The sequence below is a fragment of the Myripristis murdjan genome, chromosome 12, assembly GCF_902150065.1.
Source record: "Myripristis murdjan chromosome 12, fMyrMur1.1, whole genome shotgun sequence".
Classification (NCBI taxonomy): domain Eukaryota; kingdom Metazoa; phylum Chordata; class Actinopteri; order Holocentriformes; family Holocentridae; genus Myripristis; species Myripristis murdjan.
In genome coordinates, this window is record NC_043991.1 from 29537859 (window position 1) to 29558480 (window position 20622).

At 40.1% G+C, this 20622-nt stretch overlaps 1 protein-coding gene across 1 annotated transcript in view; it reads right to left on the bottom strand.

The window, feature by feature from the left end:
- Positions 1–11476: 11476 nt before the first annotated feature.
- The window catches only part of nrg1 (neuregulin 1), a 48798-nt gene continuing 39652 nt past the window's right edge, over positions 11477–20622 (bottom strand). Inside the window, exons 4-9 of the mRNA XM_030065324.1 lie at positions 20219–20242; positions 16127–16229; positions 15759–15885; positions 15561–15640; positions 14080–14280; positions 11477–12906 (exon numbers count right to left, since the gene is read on the bottom strand). Coding sequence (XP_029921184.1) covers positions 12246–12906; positions 14080–14280; positions 15561–15640; positions 15759–15885; positions 16127–16229; positions 20219–20242 — 1196 coding nt within the window. The 3' untranslated portion in view covers positions 11477–12245. The remainder of the gene's footprint in view (positions 12907–14079; positions 14281–15560; positions 15641–15758; positions 15886–16126; positions 16230–20218; positions 20243–20622) is intronic.

Genomic DNA, 20622 nt, shown 5'->3' on the forward strand with positions numbered 1-20622 from the left:
GTTTAGAGACAGCACCATCTCTCTGCCTCCAACAAGGAGTTGTCCAAGGTCTTCTCTCGCCAGCATGGAGCTCAGGTTTGTGAAACCAGCCCCACTAAATTTTTTCATAGGTACATCTAAACCAGGAAAAAAAAAAAACAGAGAATATGATGAGAAGTCATATCTCACCCTGCAGAGCCTTTTAATTAGACTTTTAATATTCCTGCATGTTGCATGGTCATCTGATATGTATAGTCTATTGTCTCCATGCACAATGATCTAGTATACAGACTGCTGCACATAAAGTAGTGATATGTGTGTGTGGACTTCAGTCCCTCCAAGGTGCTGAGGATTTCTTACTGTAGAATGGGACACTCCTCCTTGGTGGGTTCTTCCTCAAGGAGTTTTCTCCACTCACGATGAGGAGGAGCAAGATGAAGAATGTAAAGAGCTTCATCTTGTTGTTGTCACCTTAAGGTGGGAGAACACAACAAAACACAACAAGGTCAGTCAAAGACCGCACAAGTCCAGACTCTGCACACTCACATGGTCTGTTGGTGGCAGAATGGCTGTGTTTCTCTCTAAAGAGCAAAACAGCTCTACAGGAGGTGGGTGAACATTTGCAGCCAAGAGCGTTTCATATTTAACATCAAATAAAATATGTTGACTGTTAAAAATGACTTCCATGCCGTGTGTCTGCACTCAGGCCATGGAAGGGGGCAAGGGAGTAATTTTGTCTAGAGCGCCAACATAGGTAGAGCTGGCACTGTCTGCACTACACACTCACTCCCTGTTTCCAGGTGAAAGTAATGTAGTAATGGGAATTCTGGTTCTTTTTAGAGAACTGGCTCTTTTGGCTCGGCTCACTAAAAAGAGCCGGCTCTTTCGGCTCCCAAGCGGCTCTTCAGATTTTTTTGTTGCTTAAATTAATTTATACCAACAATAATGTAAAATTATGCGCAAAATGAATTACTATTGTTAAAAAACATGTGTTATGGTTTTTTTTTTTTTTATTTATATATGTTTATTATATAAATATGCCTTTATTTATTCACTCTACATACTGCTACAAAAAATATATTATAAAATACATAAACAAACTTTTAACTATTTAAAGTTGAATTGAATTGCTGTAGACACTGCAGCAGCAGCAGTTGCAGTAGACACACTTCACTTTCATTAATATCAGATTGGATTGCTTGCGTTTTTTCTTCCCATTGCACTGATGGCTGGACAGTTGTCATGTGCCTGTGCAGGTTGTTTGTGGAGCCGGGTCGATAAGAGATTTTTTTTTTCTTGCAGACTCTACACTCTGCCTTGCTATTGTCAATAAAATTGAAATGGGTCCAGATTTGACTCCTTTTCCTGCTGTCACTCATTTTCTTAAATGGGCTACACCTTTCCAGCGCGTTTGTGTTGTCTCTCCTTGTGGCCCCTTGCTCTCTTTCTCTCTCGTCTCCCTCCCTCCTGTGCTCCTGTTCGTGTGTGTGTGTGTGTGTGTGTGTGTGTGTGTGTGTGTGTGTAACTGCCGGTCCAGGGTGAAGCGCTCAGCGCAGACAGACGGTACCCCACATCTTGACCAATCATGTGCGGCTTTCGCAGAAAAAATAACCAATCGGCTCCCGAAAAAGACGGCTCCTGATCAGGAGCCGTCACTATAATTCAGTCCTCAATCCACAGTGGATTATGACTTCGATCTAGTTGCTTACCTGTAGTTAAATCTCTGTATTTCTATCAGAGGTTTCCTGAAGTTAGTCGCTCTGATGTTCTCTCCTTGAACGCTTGGTCCAAAATGAGCCAGTCTCCTAACTTCTGATCCTTTTACATCATTTCAGCAGAACTTTCGGCTCTGTTACGCGACCGTGACGTCGCTGCGTTCGGCTTTGTTGCGTCACAGACACCACAGGCACGCGCTGACACGAGCGTTCCACGACTGTCCACAATGTCCATAACGGTAAAGTAAGCAATCTAACCATAATCACCTAAATAAATGACATTCATGAGCACCAGAGCAGAGTGATCATCCTTTGGGAGTTGTGAACATGCATTCTCTGTCATTGAATGTGTGGCCCAAAATCCCTGTGGAACAAATGAAAGCTGTTTGCAAAAAGTGGCAAAAATTAACTGAATATGTAAAATAATCAATCAATATATCAACAAAAATCACTTTATGTCTGCTTGCCAAATGTTTGGGAAAGATATGACGGTCAAATAGGCCTTGGCTGCATGATTCCAAATAGCTTGTGTGAGCTGGTGGGAAGATTTTATCAATCACTCCATTGTTAAAGGAGAAACCCAGTCTAAAGCACAAGCTCCAGATAAACAGATAAATAAATGTGTCTGTGCCTTACCTGGGCCATGTTGTGTAATGGTGCATTCTCCCTCCTAAAAACTGGCATAGCAGACAAACAAAAAGCCTTAATAAACTCTGTTTATTTTAAACTACATGGTAGCACATAAAGCAGCTGCAACCAGCAAAGACCTATCTGGAGGTAACTTATATCTTTTTATATCTGACCAGAGAGGGAGCAGTCCAACTGAGTCAAATATGCATTCAGAGTACAGGGCTTTGTGTTCCTTTGCCCAGTGTTAGAGACCATTAGAGAGCTACGCGGCTTCAGCAACAAAATGACTTGACTTTGGTCTAACACGGAAAGAGATGGGTCAAAATGCCCGCAGTTATGCTTTGAAGTACCTGAAGCTTGTCTGAAGCTTGTCTGACTCTGACAGGTGAGACAGGATCATTTATGAGGAGGGAGGCCATGATATTGGTGGAAAAAGGTCTCAGTGCGTCCAGCTGCATTTGTTTTGATTCAGTGGTGAAATGCTTGAGAAATGTTTACCAGTGCCGATGATTTTCACACAAAACCTGCTGCCAAACAATGAACCACACTAAATGACCACACCAACACATTTTCCTCCTGTGTGGTGTTTAGTGTTGTAGTACTCGAGATCGGTCTTGGTCACTTTTTGAGGATCTCGGTCTCGTCTCGGAATCGAAGGCATTTTCACTCAGTCTTGTCTCGGTCTCGGACTGGGCGAACTCGGAATTTTTGATCAAGACCACTCGAGATCAGTCTCTCATACTTTGATAAGAGAAAAAAGAAAAGTGCAGCTGCTGCCTTCCCGGTGTCACACAGCCTTTGCGACAGCTTGTGTGACACGCCCCCTGAACACGCAGAGTGGATAAAGATGGCTGGAGAAGCGGTGTTTATGTTAGGCGTCCCCAGGAAATCGCCATGAAAAATGTCGGCAAACTCTGGCTGGCTTTCTCTTGTTGCATAAGTCAGTGGCAACGAATACAAGGCAAATTGCAAAACGTCTCGGCGAGTGTATTCTGTGGCTCATGGTGGACTGGCTGACGTGCGGCAACATGCGGGAGGGGATAGACATAGAATAAAAATGAGAACGGACAGGAACCAAACGGCAGTGTCAGTTTTTCATAGCACTCGCTAAGGCAGATTCAGAACCACGGACAGTACCCGCTAAGGCAAATTCAGCACCACGGACAGTATAGTACCTGCTGATGCAGATTCAGCACCACGGACAGTACCCACTAAGGCAGATTCAGCACCACGGACGTAATAGTACCCGCTGAGGCAGCGTCAGCACCACGGACAGTACCAGTAAGATTTTCCACGGAGATGTGCAGGCAATAACTTTGTTTTTGTTATTAATGTGTTAATGTTATCAGTTATTAATTAACGTATTAATCATTATTCATTTGTTTAGTCTTTATGAGTAGCCTTGGCCATTGATTTAATTAATTCGTCAGTTTGTTTGCATCTGTACATTGAAATGAACATTTAATAAATCAACACATCTGTGAAAACTGTCATCTTTATTTCAGAGGTAAATTGATAACAGCCTGAAAAGGTGATTGTATAACTCTGTTCAGCCTTAATGTGACTGCTTACTGTTGTTACTTTTGCTGGTTAGCCACATTAATCCGATCTGATGTTAAATTGGAGTGACACACCCCCAGCTGAAATAAAACATCTTCCAGTGAGTTTCCAGCGGATATTCTAGTTACAACATGATTAAGCTAGCAGAGCAGTTTTGTGTTGCTATGTGTGGTATTTATTCAGTTTTGGGAAATCACGATGTCTAGAAAACATGATAAGCCCAAGTTGGCTGGCTGACAAGGACTAGTTAATGTCAGATCTCATGTATTTCCGCTGAAACGGAGAGAATACTAGCAAAAAACTTCTATATTTTGAGAGCGAAATGGCCACAGTATGAAAACATGTTGATTATACATTTTATTTTGCTGGTAATAGTTCTATAATCGCATTATTACACTGGAGGGTGTGCTTGACCGTCATTATTGTAACTTCACACCCTTTCGTGTAATAATGCTTAAATATATGTTAAAAAATAGCATCCATGCAAGGTTCCTTAAAAATCATTATTCAGCCTAATAAATATTCATTAAAATATAAATGGAAGTTCATAAACGGAATATTATAGTCAGTATTCAGTATTCAATTTCATCATCCTGAAATGAGTCAAACTATAGCTGTCAAAGCACCAAAATACAAAATGTTCTCAAATTGCTTAAGTTAAAGACCCATGTTCAAGAAACCTTGCTGATTTTTTTTTTCATTTAGTTCATTTAATTTAGGTCTTATTCCTTTTTCTTTTAATTTTTCTTTATGAAATAGCACATTTATCATTGCTTGTCAGGTCAATGATGGCATACTTTTTACAAGAAGTCAAACAACAGATTTCCTTAGATTTGAGATTTGTTTCATTGTGCTGGTTAGAAAACAACAGCATTTTGTTTTTGTTGCTGTTGCATTTGTTTAAAAGCAAACTAAGTTTAAAAGAGATACCTGTCATTTTGTTCTATTGTGTTAGGATTTTTCTTTAATATATATGGTCCTGGTCTCGTCTCGGTCTCGACATCCAAATGTCTTGGTCTCGTCTCAGTCTCAACCTCCAAATGTCTTGGTCTTATCTTGGTCTCGGTACTCTCTAGTCTCGGTAATGTCTTGGTCTCGGTTGGTGTGGTCTTGACTACAACACTAGTGGTGTTCATATTTTTGTTACTCAGCCAGTGTTGGTTATTCAGCCAGGGTCTGGTAGACCCACTGCATTTTGGGGTTTTTAATTCAACACAAGCAAAAAAAATGTATGTTCAAATTCTCAACAGATGTTTACTTCATCGCAATTACAAGCACTATAAACAGCATATATGGTTAATATTTGTCCTTTACCTTTGTTAGATAACATTTATGAAGTGCTCCTCGTCTTTTGTTTGTTTTTTCAATAAAAAAGAAAATGTATAATAATCAAGATATGAGTGGAAAAAAGATTTTTCCACTCATTTTTTACAAATGAAGCAATATTTTTCATAACTGTTGGTTCTTATAACTGCTGCAACACATTCAGGTCCGTTTACACAAAACAAGCTGAACACACACAGTAACCATGTCAGTCTAGACAACAGATCAGCCCCACTGAATACACTGCCTGTTCACACCAGCCTACACAACACATTAGGGGCAGAGTTATACTGTGTGCGTGTTGCATATGTACTTCTTGCACTTGATGCATGTATATTGTGTTCAGAATCATTTTCTGGATGGAATCTGGGATGAAAAGCTCAAAAGAAGACTTGATGTCCTGCACGTCAGTAACATGTAATTTGGTCAAACAAAGTAATTTGGTCACTTTTCTGTTGAAGTGTTAGTCTTTAGTAGCTCTCATTATAAGCCTGAGAAATACCTGCCATCCATCAGTTCTGATATTTGGCAGTCTTGGACATGTACACACAAGCTGACTACATCTCTGAATTCACAGATTTTGCACAAGCAACATCAAGGCAGTTAAGCAATATTTGCTCTGTATCTTAGCCGTGTGGAGGAGACAGTTCTTTTGTGCCCTGAGGTGAACTAACCCTTAGACTCTTGATTATACTTGAGTCATTTGCATTGATAATGTCATTTGCAGACCCATATAAAATTCTAATGTGTCTGTGTGTAAACACAACGGAACCAAAACCTAAATGTTTTTCATTGACTTTAAATATAATTTAATTCTTTCACAGAGACCATGCAGGTCCTTGTCAAAGTTTCACAGTCTAGACAAAGCTTGTTCCACACTCACTAGGTTTATTTATCTATTTAATAGGGACAATGCACAATACATATATTGCACCAGGGATAGCAAGCATCTAGTTTTCATCTGTTGTTCCTGGGCAGGAGTCACTGATGACATGCAATTCATGTAATGATAGAATGTATTACCACTTTGAAACAAGATCATGGAATAAATCATGGATAAATAACTTAACAAACTAAAGCAAGTTGTATACTGAGCTAAGTGACTGAATTCCAGGACTGCTTTTGCAGGAATCGTACTTAAAACAATGTGATACTGATGAGGACCAGAAAAAAATGGAGTAGCGAGATCATTGCAGCTTCCTCCTCCTCCTGTGCTAGAGGGGTGTCAACACTTATACATGGTTCCATTTCTCAAAATGTAATTAGGACAATTACAGAGGCAGATACTCCATCATTCTCGGCACCTTTCTTTTAGACATTTTGAATATTGTCAATATATTTGGTACCAATGAGGATATTCCCTCATTGTTCTTTAATCATTTTGTATACAATAAATAAATAAATAAATAAATAAACTGTTGTCATCTGACGTAGGCCGTTTGTACATTTCTTTTAATTAATTTAGTTTACCTGACCTCCCACTTCCCGCATTCCCTTGAAAACTGAAATTGAATTTAATGCAGCCAGAGGTAACTGGGAACATGGCAGAAAGTGAAAAACAAGATGTGTGTGTGTGTGTGTGTGTGTGTGTGTGTGTGTGTGTGTGTGCGGCGTGCATGTCTGGTAATACTGGTAATCACTCAAATCCAGGAGAAGCAGGAGAATCATTCCACGAATGCAGGCTGGTTTGATACCCCAAAGACATAAGATGATATTATTTGGTCCAGTTTGAAAAAGATTTTTTCCTCATAAATACTGGGACATGTTGAAGTAGGAAAAAGAAATTAGGTAGGACAACCATCTTGATTAGACTGACACAATCATTCTTACACTTTCAAATGGGGGGAGGAAAATTCATGGAAGATATTAGGGAATGACTTTGTGATAACAATACCCAAGGAAAATGAAATTATGTGATCATTTGTTTGAATGGGAGGAGTGAGTTTGCAATCTCTTGAGCACATGTGTACCCTAAGAACTTACCAAATCATTTCAAAATGAGTACAGGGAATGAAGACAATGGCTGTGACATATAAGACAAGGGTCATCGGCATATAAAAACAGTTTATGACTGCCCCCTAAGCGAGTGACGCCACTAAAGTTCTCCTCCTTGTAGAGCCAGATGACGAAAGGCTCAATGGTGGTTGCAAACAGAAGAGGCAATAGGAGGCAGCCTTGTCTTGTTCCATGATGGAGGTGGAAGGGGGCTGACCTCACACTGCTCATACACACCAGTGCTACAGGGGATATTAAGTCCGGAGCGCATTTCTTCTTCTTCTCTCGGCTTACTTTTGGACTGCAAACAATTCAAGGCGCATAACACCACTTACTGCACAAGAGTGTGTAACATCATGTCATTTTACTCCATTACTTAATTTCTACCCACCAACCTTCCGCCACTTAAGAAAGTAATTAGTGCCTTCCTGGTGATTCGTACCCTGCTCTTCTTCTCCTTCTGTTCCCAATGTCCCCATCAGATTCCATTCCTGTCCCACATATCTCCATTATTTTCCACTTAATCACTGCTTTTCCTTCTCCCTTTCCAAGCAGAACACGTACTGATATTTCCTTTTACAATGCTCGTTTTGCTAGTTTATCTGCACCCTCATTCCCCTTCACCCCCTCATGTGCTGGTACCCAACAGAACTGTACATCTATACCACCTGTCATGAATGTTGGTTGAACCCAAATGCAGACAGTGAGGTAGGAGGTAAGGATGAACCAAGTAGCTTTATTGTAAAGCTGTGACAGAGAACAGAGTGGGAGTAGTGAGGTGTCGTAGTGAGGAGTCTGGTCCAGCAGGATGGTTTCTTGGGAGCATGAGCAGACTGGCAGGCTTGAATGGTGGACAGACAACCAGGGTGGTAAGCAGGTTGGCAACTAAGGCAGAGGAAACACAATGTCAGACGGACAGGCAAACGACTAGCTAGCAGACTAGCTGGCTTGACAGGCATAAAAGGCTAGACTTGTGACACACAGACAAACCGTGTATGGTACAATGATCCGGCAGGGATTGACTGTAGGCCACACATATAAGGACCTGCTGATGAGCTGATAGCAGACAGGTGGGTGGGCAGGATGTCAACTAGGTGTGCAGAGTGGCGGAAAGAAACAGACAGACAGAAAGACAACACCAAAACACCAAGCATACGTAATACATCCAAAAGACTGAAACAAACACACTCATACAAACAAGCCTCATGAAGGCCGAGTTCTGATACCAACTCTATGAAGTCTTCGCAAACTATGATAAAGTTCAATGAGAAAGTCCCCTCTGACAGATTTTGTTGAATGTATGCTTTCCAAGATGTCTGCTGAATCAGTGCAGACCACCACTCTATCAGGTCTGACCTCTTCAACCCACTGTAGCCCAGTAATGGATACTACTATTTCTGCTGTATATACTGAGAACTGGTTAGATGGTCTCTTGGAGATGGATATTTTGTATTGTATTGTATGGATATTTTAAACTCCAACTTTATTCATTTGCCATTCTCTTTTCTTTTCCAGAATACTGATGTCTGTCTTTAGTTCTGGGAAAAGTCAAAGTGGTACACTTCTAACTGGGGTGAACCTGGTGAATTCTAAGGCATCCATTCTATGTGTCCTTACTCTTTCCTCCCCTCTCCACCCAAACCCAGCCCCCTGGAGCTTAGAATATTCCCAACAGTCCTGTAGTGTTTTCTTTGTGAGGTTTTCTTCCCTACTTGCTTTTAGCCTGACCCAACACGCAAGTGCAAGTTTCTCTCTTCTCTCTCTTAGTTCCAGCGATGTCTCCCCTGCTTCTATTAGTGCTGTGTTAATGGGGGTTGACTTAATAGCTCCTATACATAATAGTAGGGCTACTGTAGTCAGCCCACTTTTTACAATGATGACTTTGCTGCTGCCCCATACACTATACAACTATAATCTGCTGCTGACCTCATAATTGCCCTATAAATGTCAAATAGTTACTATTTATCTGCCCCCAAGTCATATCTAGCCATAGCTTATATTAGATTTATGACTTTTTGCATTTTGTTCCCAGGTGTTTGATATGTACTTTCCATGTATATTTGCCAGCTAGCCATACACCCAGTTACTTAAATTCTGACACCCCTCTGACATCCTCTTCAGCTAACTATATAATGTTAACCTCATGGCATCAATCTTGCGCTTCTTTGCAAACATTGTGTAGCAAGACTTGAACCCTAGCTCATATGACCACTACTCCACTTTCTCTATTGCTTTCCCTATGTTTTCTAACATATATGGCCCCATCGTCCGCTAAAGCTGGAGAGCATTTTAGATGATTTCAAAATGCATTATGGTATGCATTTTTTGTTTGTTTGTTTGTTGTTTGGGTGCTCTTAGTCGGTTAACTGGTTAGCTGATTGCAGGAACATTATATGAGGCTCCTTATATTGAGGTCATCAGACAGAAACAATGACCCGATCTAACGACCTATGCGAGGAATGCAACATTGTACAGCAGTTACTTTGAGGATGACAACAAAAATAAATTAGAAAATTCAGACCCAGACTGAGATTATGGTGTGACTGCTGACCCACTAGACCCACTCAGAAGGAGGAAGAGGAGGAGGTGAGTTTGCCAGATTCCAAGAGAACTTGAAACCATGCTGTAAGAGTGAGTACTGCAACAAGGCAGGGATAAAAACTGACCATGATGCCAATATAAAATAATTAGGTTAAAAATGCTTCAATATGCTACAACTTGCATTTTGTGATTTAGAATTCATTTAGGCTACAGTGCAGTCAGTGTACTGTACTCTAGAGTAACATAATGTGAAGCACATTATGATAGGTAGATGCCCTGTTTTTGTTTTGTTTGTTTTTTTCCCACTGACCAGAAGATTGGTTGAAGAGAGGGTCAAATTTCAGTCAACCAAGTTTTTGGTTGACTACAGCCCTAGTATGCACCGCACGAGCTCAAGGTAGTCTTAATGGTAAAACCAGCACATTTACCTGTGGTTGTGATGTCAGGTAATCTTGATCAGCTGATCAGGATATTTTTTGTGAGCAGTTCAGCAAGCCTTCACCAACATAATCAAACTCTTCTGTCAACATGGTGATGTCAGTTAGTGCAGCTGTTGCCTTGGCAACGGGAACCATCTAGAAGTACTCAGACTTGCCCTGAGCCATTTCTGTCCAATTCTATGTCTGTGGTTAAATGATCATGCTTTTGTCCCAAACTTTCTTCTCCTAACAGCTGCCAGTCATTCAGCATTAGGCCATATAATTTGGTTGTCTAGGTCTGTTCCATGGCAATAGTTTCTGAGGCTAGCCTGTTGTTAGCCTATACCCACTCATGCCCTGCCAGGGACAATGTAAAATGCCACTGACAAATTCTCACTGTCTGTAGTGACTGTCTTTAATATAGTTGAAACACATGGCAAGGATTACATTGCAAAAGGAAAACACAACTACATTATTGAAAGCAAAAAGAAAAACAATCGAGTCATCAATTATGTCAGTGTCAGTACATTTATCTATGGTTAATGTTTACATGACTGCTTTTCTCTCAGTCAATTGTTAAGAGACCTCAACCATCTTAAAAACAAAAGAAAAATAATTAATTCATGTCAATACACTTTCATATGATCAGTGGTTACATGACTTGTTTTCCTTCAACCAGTTTTCAGCTGCACTTTCCAATATTGAGGGCAAGCAATTCCAAATTCCAGCTGCCATACCTGAAAATGCTGTCCGGCCAGATTTTGTAGACTGAAATTTTATGTAACAGTTGTCCATGAATGTCCATAAAATAGCTCATCCTGTATTGTGATTATCTCATCTCTGACGTCTCTCCTCCTCCTCTCTTGTGAGATGGAGCTAATGGACTGATTAAAGGACCATACCAGTGATTTTGAATGTCCTATTTACCACCTTTGACGCAGCAAACCATTTTGCAAATCATGCAGGGGTACTCAGTATTTCACAACATATAATCAAAATCTGTCAAGTTTCAAATTTGAATTTTTGTTTTTGAGTGGAACTCCTCACCATTCATAAACCATGGAAATAATAAATCGCTGTACAAATGTTCTCCCAGGGAATACAATCGGCAGACATTGTCACTCTGTCCAATTTTCAGGTCATCAAAACTCAACAGTGCTGCTGCTCTTAGGAAAACTAATGTGGTTGTCTTTATTACAGTGATGATTCACTTTCATATCAAAGTGGGATGAATGGAAACCAACAGCTGGAGAAAAGGTAGATGAAAATATTTCAGGAAAAGATTAGCCGAAACGTGAAGTACATACATTTTGCAGATATTACACTAAACATGCAGAATCATTGGTATGGTTCTTTAACTGTTTATTTTTTTCCCATCAGTACAGGTTTTGGAGTGCGCTATTGTATTTCCAAAAGAGTACCAGTGAGACTAGTCCATTAACATGCCAAGGACATCTGATAGACCAGATAAACCATTGTGGGTGTAGGAGGGAAGTGGCTGGTGTGAAAAGTTAATAGAAAGCTCCAGAATCCCATCACAGCATTAACAGGGATAACATGCAGTTTGAACACAGAGAAGATTTCCTAACAAACTACGGTGTAAGCGTTTTAGTGGGCACTTCCAACTGCTGGACATTAAAAGCGACTCACAGATTCTTTTATTTGTTATTTAGATCAGTAGGACTGTTAACTGCAGGATTAAAATGATGAGTATATGGCCCAGTGTGCCCTGTTACATATCCCTCAAGCACACCAAAGAGGAAGGCACCATTGATATTTTTTTTTTCCACTGAAATACTGTGAACCATTGCTACATACTACTGTATGGCACTTCACCTCCATGACTTGAACATATTTTTATTTTTATTTTATTTTATTTGACTTTATTTTTACTTATAAAAGTCTTCATTCGTTACATCACTAAAATATTTTTTTTCTATTTATCTTTAAAATTCTTTTCACATCAAATATTTAATTTATAGAAAATAAAGGTTTAACAGTAGCTATTCTTTTTTCAGGATCTTGAAGAAAAAAAATTCCTAAGCAATGTTTTTTTTTTTTTTTTTTTTTTTTTTTTTTCACTTTACTCTGCAACTGGATCTGGTTTTGTGAAGGACAACCTGGCTTGCCAGTTGTCATTTAATGATGCTGGATTAGTCCTGCTGCTGTCCATAGACCTGACCAACAGGGCTGTAGGGTTTTCTACAATCAGAGAGGGTGTTATACTCCTCAAAGGCTCTTCTTCTGTTTCATTCTTTAGCATGCTGCCAACATTGTACTCCACATTGTGTCCCATGTGGCCATTGGCTATTGGTCTTTTGGCGCTGTGGCCATTGTTGTTGGAGCTGATATTGTCAAGTTTCACACATAGATTCTGAGGAGACACTGGAGGCACCATGGCAGCTGTGGTGTCATGGCCACATGAAATTTGGTAATCATCATCCTCCATGGTGATCGGCGGGCTGGGTGGTGGGCTGTGGATGTCCTGGCCGTGGTTATAGTGAGAAGACTTTCTCTTGAGTTGGTTATGGTGTTCGTATGAGGATTTGCTGTGTGACTGAAGTGTGGTGGCCAACAGCAAAGGGTGCTCCTCCTCAGCAGAGGGGCTGACGACCACTGAAGGAACAGAGGTGGCCAGGCTGGACGTGGGAGCCAACATTTCTGAGGGAGGAGATCCTGGTGTTCCTGGAGAGGTCAAGGTTATCGGAGACAGCTGATTTGGATCTGCCACAGCTGATACATACCTAACACAAGAAACACACATTTACCATTAACATTTTTAGACAGTTCATTTGATGAAGTTGTTACTTACAACGTGTTGAAGATGTTTCTTGATTAGTTCATTCTATGGAGAACTGGAGGACAACATAAGCCTTTATTGCACCAATGCTATGAACACATACTGACACCAACTACAATGGGATATTTGATTGCACACCTAGCGGAAACTTTAAATGTGGTAACTGTGTAACAGTAAGTACTCTACAAACACTAAAAGTTTCAATCATCCAGTATCTGGCAAAACTATGAATATCAGTTTTATCACCTGCAAAAAAGAATGTGATCTATATGATTAGTGTGTTCCTGCAGCCAAGTGTACGCAGCAGAGACAGAACCTTCTCTGAAGGACTGCATCATGGAGAACATAGGTTCTATGGTGGTGGTGATGTGTTTCCTGAGGAAACACATGGAGGATTTTTGGATTTATACTCTTAAGAGCTTGCATCCCAGGAGCATGAATTACGATTTTAACAGAAGAGTTTTTAGAACTAATTAATCTGATTGTGCACATTTGCAGATTCTTTTACAGATTCACAAGTTTCAGTATGCATTCAGAGATTCTTTTGCACATGTCCAAATCTGATTACACACACTCAGATTGAAATAAAGTTACACAACTCTCCACACACATTTGCAAATAATTCTGCTACAGTAATATCCTCATGCGCTTGCGTTCATATCATCTAATACCATAGGTTGGATCAATAAACTGCTGAGGAGAGAGCAGTGACAGAGAGTGGGTGGATTGTCAGGGAGATTATTCATGATCATCCAGAAACCAGGAAAATCCACTGTCTCCATCGATAAAATCTATGGGACAAGGTGAGTCTGGAGGAGGTTTGTCCTGACCAGTCTGCCCCCTGTCTGTTGAAGGTAAAGAGCAATTACATTTTTAACAGTGCTATAATCTTAAGTTTTGATTCATCTCTTCCTGTAAGAGGATTTCCCACCAGTGACTGTATCTGACAACTAGTGCACCTTTAAACTCATGTCATTTCATGAGAAATAATTGACTATGTGTAAATGAATATTACAAGACATGCAATTCGTTTAAGACTGGTCTGCAACGCCATTAATAATGTAACAACACTTCTAATGTGCTTGGGCCAGTTAATGTTGCCAAAGAGTCCCATTACCTATCGCTGAGCAGCGAGTCCCTGTAGGAGCTGGGATTGTCTCTGCAGTCCTGTACAGTGTCATAAAGGTCTCTGGTGCCACCTGAGGCATTCAGATGATTCTGATGGCTCGGTGTCGCAGGTTGGCTATTCTCCACCACAGACATCACCAAGACTGACTCGCTGCCAGAGAGAACACCGTTGCTCCAGCCGTTATTCCAGCTGCAGAGACAGGGCAAAGTGTGAGTTTGTTTACAAGGATTGAGACAGGTTTGGTCTGTAGCTGGTAACACAAGCACAATGGGCCAGATGCAGCAACATGCTCATAAATTTCTCTTATATTCTCTCTTATTTCTCTGTTAAGAGAAAAAAACTCTAGATTCACCAAAAGTTCTTAACTATCCAACACTGTTCCTACGCAGGTGCGCAGAATGATTAATCTCTCCTGGCATGTATCAGAGCTTTTTTTTTATTATTATTATTTGCATAGGTAAGGACCCCTAAACACTATATGCGGGCAGCTGTCATACCATGTGAAAAAAAGATTTCAAAATTCCTTTCTTGGGAGAATACAGGTCTGAACTGAAAAAAGAAACGTGACATGAGAAAATCACATTTGCTTAAAGCATACATGGAACTTTCATCTTGTCTTGATTTTGTCGGCCCCTGTGGACAAGAGTGGTGGTGTCTCCCTGGATGAAGGTTACACTTCCCATGAGTACCACCACCTTGTGTCATCAGGACCTTGATCTGTTGTAGCCATGCATTTGTTTTGAAAGTGAGTGAAAGAAAGACATCAGGGAAGAGATAGCAAAGTTTAGGGCTTGATCAAGTGATTTTGAAATCCGGGCATTAATTTCATAAGCACGATCAGTTTGCTATGATAATGTTATTTCCAACTGAGTGAACAGGTCTGGGCTTTCAACACCTTGAAATGTGTGTGTGGGAGCCTTCTAATACCAGACTCGCTGTGCCACATAGCCATGCTGGCATCAGCCTGGCTATGTGTGTGTTGGGGAGCAGGGGGAAGGGGATTTACCCCAGAACAGATCAACACAGTCAGACTTGGTTGGCTATTTTCATAACTGGAAATCTGGTTATATGTCTGGATCATGCATGCAGTATTTACACCTCGCGTATTTATTTATAAATGTGTGACAATGTCGGATGAAAAATATGGACTTGGTGTGCAAAGGCCTTCAGAGTCTAGGTAAGAAATTAACATGGTGACAGTCATACACTAAAGGTCTCGCTGTGAACTTGGGTCTTCTGCACAAAGGTCCTGTGGTTTACACACCCACCATCCACCCCGACAGTATTTGATGCTCTGCAAATGAGAATGGGCTGTCTCTAAAGATGCTGCCCACTTCATAAAGACGAACCTTGAGGCATTCTGTGGGACAGTTAGCACGGGCACATGCCATGTAACTATCCTTGGATCAAATCCAGCCCAGGGGCTATGTCACACGTCCTCTCACACTGTCTCCTAATTTGTTGCTTACCTTTGGCTAGAGACGTGGGTGACTGATGAGGCACACAGGCTTGTGAAGAAGGATGTCTCTGTCTCATGCTCCATTGCATGCTGCATAGACATTGAATTTTTAGACATATATTGGATGAAAAGAGCAGGAAACAAAGACCTACAGCGCATTTAAGTGTGCAGGTTTTAGAGGCACAAATATCATTAAGTAATAACTTACGTTGACATTTTGGAAATTCTCAAGGGGCAAGTTGGAAATCTTAGGTCCATTGGCCAAGCTTGCTGTGTTGTTCCTGTCATTTTTCAGGCTCTGTCTCAGAGAATGATGGAACTTCTTCCTCTGTTTCCTGTTTGTGGAGAAAGAACCTGTGTTTTGATGCTGCTTGGCTTTCTGCTGGACAAAATAGTGGAAGAATCCGCATGCTCTAAAAGGCAGATTTTTAACCACAGTTTTTAACCTAATATTAGGAATTGTATGATTACGCAATTATTCTATTTTCAGGCACTAAGAACAATAGAAAATGGACAACAATGCAATTTTACGTTTATGTATTTTTCAATTAAGCTTAAAAATGTGACAAGAATTACTTTGTTTTGCAGTAGGCAACCACACACATGATTCCAACCACTAGGAGTGCAATGCAGATTCCTGTTATTGTTAATACACGTTTCTGATACAGCTCCTCGGCTTCTGGAAAAGAGGACAGCCAGTTCTTAAAACTCCACAACATGCAGGTCTGCAGGATATGCACACATGCTTGCATGCACTCACGCAAAAAGCCATTCGAGTCATACACTCAGGTTTTACATTCACAGCAGATGGATTTATGTAGCAGTGGCCATTGGCTGTGGAAATCTAATTCACTGAGCTGGGAGATGATTCTGCTTAGTACAGGCAGACAGAATGTGTTAGTCCAAGGTTATCTTTAAAAAATAATGAATGGAGGAAGTGACAGGACAAAAACCCTCTCTTAAATAAATTTGTAACAGTCCACTGTGCCAAGAATGCTGGCATTCAATGCTGGAGTTCAGTCACAAACAGTAAAATAGGAATAGTTCATAATTTAAACAATCTAGAACTACTTAGAAATAACACTTGGAATACAAACAACTGAATGATTTATGCATTTTTTTTATGCCAGTTATAAAGGGATCTATTGCAAAGAGATTTGTAACTACTATGTCTCTAAGGAATTAAAATGAATGGATTTATGGAGACCATTCAGCCAGCTCTAGAAATTCATGAGCATTCACCATTTTATAGTTACAAGACAACAACAGCCATCGCTGTAATGAGAATAGGGACTATCCATGGAGTTAAACAAAGAAAGAGGGGATATAAAAAAAAAATCCTGAGAACATACAATTCAGCTTTTGCACAATGCAGTGTGACGCACTTGGGCTCCAAAGTTTTCACATCTATTTACTTCCTGTCAGCCATCTTGCCACGCTACTTCTGCGATCTTTAAATCATGTTTTTTACACCAGTTTGTTGTTGTTTGGTTCAAAATTGTCCTTACATATAGAATTAAATAATATTTAGCATTCATACATTTAATGTTAGCGTTTTTTCAGGCCTTTATGTATAGCATTTTTGTGAGAAATTTATATCGTGGTCAGCCAGGTGGTCTGAGTGATCATATAGTAGTGTTAGCTTGTGTTATTCTTACATAAGTGTTGTTTGTACAGTGTTTGGCATATCTTCAGAACATGAAGAAAACCGCTGTCAGTTTGATGAGGAGGGAGGACAGCTCAACAGAGTTTTGTTCCTCCATTTCTTGCCTAAAAAGTGTTTTGTATAGTGTTTGTATAGTCTACTACATAGGTCGGCAATTAGCGCCCCCCGGGCCACATGTGGCCTGCAACCAAAAACATCTGGCCCGTGAGATTGTTTGAACTAGAGAACGAAAATAAAAAAATAAATAAATTATACTTTTTAAAAATCAGACTGACAGTCTCAAAAAAGGTCTTTATTTGGAAACTTCATTTTTCAGAACAGAAACATTTCAGTCGATCTAAATTCTTATTTGTTATATCTGGATACGAGGGTGAATAAGCGCATCAGCGAGCTGCAGCGTGGACGCTTAACATGCAAAAACAAATGACGTCAGCGGACAGCGCCTGGTGCTGAAATTCCAATAGTCTCTAAAACACAAGTTGTCACTCAAACAACGGACATAGGCGTCATATTATTGACGCCAGTACGTCTGTTCTGTCATTTCACGAGCGCCTATCATTTTCATCCTCCCCTATTAATTCAATAAATTAGCCATTGTTTTGGTTGTGGCCCGCCATGTAATGGCTTGGAAAAAATCTGGCCCGAGGCCAAACTTAATTGCGGACCCCTGGTCTACTAGTTGGCTCTTTTTTAGTAGGAGAGCTTTTTTACACTCATTACCACTGTTCATTCATTAACTTTCCAAACCTTTATCCTCGAAAGGCTTCCAGAGATGATTCATAGCAAGAGCCTACAGTGAATACAGCAATGAAAATGATAAGCAAGACTGACTACTCGTCCATCAAATCCATTTACAAGCAAAAGCTTGTCAGCCTGGCTCAAAATATACTGCTTGGTCATATTCTGAAATATTATTTTCAGAATATGACCTGTTACCATCTGGCAGAAGATACAGATCTATAAGATGTAAAAGTAATAGATATAAGTTTTCCTTTCTCCCTTCTTCTGTGGAACTGCTGAACAAAAAACAGGCATTGCCACGCCCTGCAGGTGGCAGTGTTTCACAAGAAAGATAGAGTGCTGACTAGACTCTAACCATTGAACCCGTTGGTTCATCTGGTGTTTCAATACTGACAGTGCAATATTGTTATTTATTAGTTGTGTGCTCAATATCTTCTTATTTACCAGTGGTTGCATTTTGTACTTTTCCTTACTTGAGCACTATGCTATTTTAACTCTACTGGGTATGTTATTACCATACTTATCCAATTTTCAAGAATTGTCATTTGCAATTTTATGGTTGTATTCTACACTTACTGAGTATTTATTCTGTTTTAATTCTCTGGGGTACATTACTACCTCATTCATTTTAATTTCTATGAATTGTCATTATTTATTTATTTATTTTTTTACCTTCTTTGAGTGCTGAGCTTTCATTTTAACTTTAATTTGTTGCTCCAATGTATTTGTTTTAGGGCCAGGCTCTTGTTATACTCATGTGAGTGGCTGTATTCATGTTATGTGTTACTATGCATCAAGGATGCATTTTTGTGATGTTGCGACTGTGGCTGCATCCGGAACTTGTTCCTGCCCAAACTAAATTTCCCTTGGGGGACAATAGAGTTCATCTGAATCTGAATCTGAATCTGAAGAGGGAAGTTTTCAACTGATTTTCTGAAAATATTCTTCTTTTCAGTGGGGACTCTACACCTCTGTCTGGAGGGCAGCAGATGAAAATGATGGTTCAGGGGCTGGTTAACATTGTCTAAGATCTTCTTGGTCATACATCCAACTGCTCTGCCATGATGATGTGACAGCTGGGTTTATTTGCAGCCTGTTACTGAACTGTCAAGTTTGACTGGAAAGCTTTGTCTGGTTGGGTACCTGACATTCAGGTACCTGAGGCAGGACACGATCTTAAAATTAAGTTTACTTTCAACTGGGAATTGATATACTCTAATAAAAGTGGATTGGCTAAGCTTTACAATAGTCCAAGTCTTTGCTGTGCCTTTTCGTAAATGCAGTTGACATGATCTCAAAAGGCAGAAGACTGGTCTAACACAATCCCCAGATATTTAAAGGAGCTCAGTAGCTCTTTCTCCTGGCCATTAACCACAACTAGCCACAATAAGGCGTCCGTCATGCTTCAAAGATATGCCTGTCCAAAAAAAACCAAAACAAAACAAAACAAAACAAAAAAAAAAACAACAACAATAACATCCAGTCACTAAGACCAGCACGCAAACTACTATACAAAAACCCTATATACATGTATGAAAAAACAATGATATCAAATGTATGAACGCAACTATAAATACTGTTTGTAAAAATAACCATATTTCAACTTACCATGAACAAACTGGTATAAAAAACACTATTTAATGATTATCTGAGTACTGAGCAGCGGTGTAGCTTTGTAGTGGCGAAAAAGTAGCTGACAGGGAGCAAACAAGTGTGAAAATTTGGGAGTGGAAGTGCGTCACTCTAAAGTGTGCAAAGAAGTGAGTAGGTGGAAGTGGAAAAGGGGAGACAAATGGCAAGAGGTAGAAGGAGTTAGCAGGAAGGTGATGCTGGTCCGTCATTACATGCTGAACACTGGTTGAAACAGAAGATGCAGGGAGAGAGGGCTGAAGGGATCTGAACATACAGCGTACTGTACAGCCACTTTCGTGGTGTGCTCAAGTCAATCAGCAGCATTTGCACTGTTTATTTGTAGGCTAATATGGAGGACTATAACAAAATTGATCTTTAGGTCAAGACAATAACTTGAATGTTGTTTGCCTGCCTGCATCACAATGCAGTGTCATTAATACAGTGCAGGGGTTGTTCTTGATTGCAACCATATTTTTGAAAAGTGACTGTGATTGATTATTTGTGCTGAGTATAGTCTGTGAAGGCTGCATGATCCCTTCATTTGGCAAAAGGAAACTGGCTGAAGTACAGGGTCAGGCTCAAGCTTCTAATCCTACATCTGCAAACTAGGAGGAACAAACAATCCATACCCATAAATTCAATCCCAAGATGTTCTACCAGGGCAGAAAGGTGACAAAAAGAAAAGACAACAGTATTTTTCAAAGGGGTGCTATTCAAAGCTGTAGTATTTCTCTCATAAGGTTAGGTTAGTATTCCTATGAAAAAAGTCAGTGTGACCAAATCTTACTGGTGGTGATGGATTCATGCTAACCAACTATCAAAAGCAATGATACACAAACCCGACAGAACACAGTGGGCCTTGTTTATCAAAGTGGCTTAACATAAAATCTGAGTGTAAAATGATTGCATGCTCATTTCACTGACAGGATTGGTATTTATCAGTTTCATCTTTGGTGTAATGGTAAGATTAAACATCACGAATGGTCAAAGAGTGTGAAGATTTGGGCATAACATTTAAACAATCCAGAAAAAT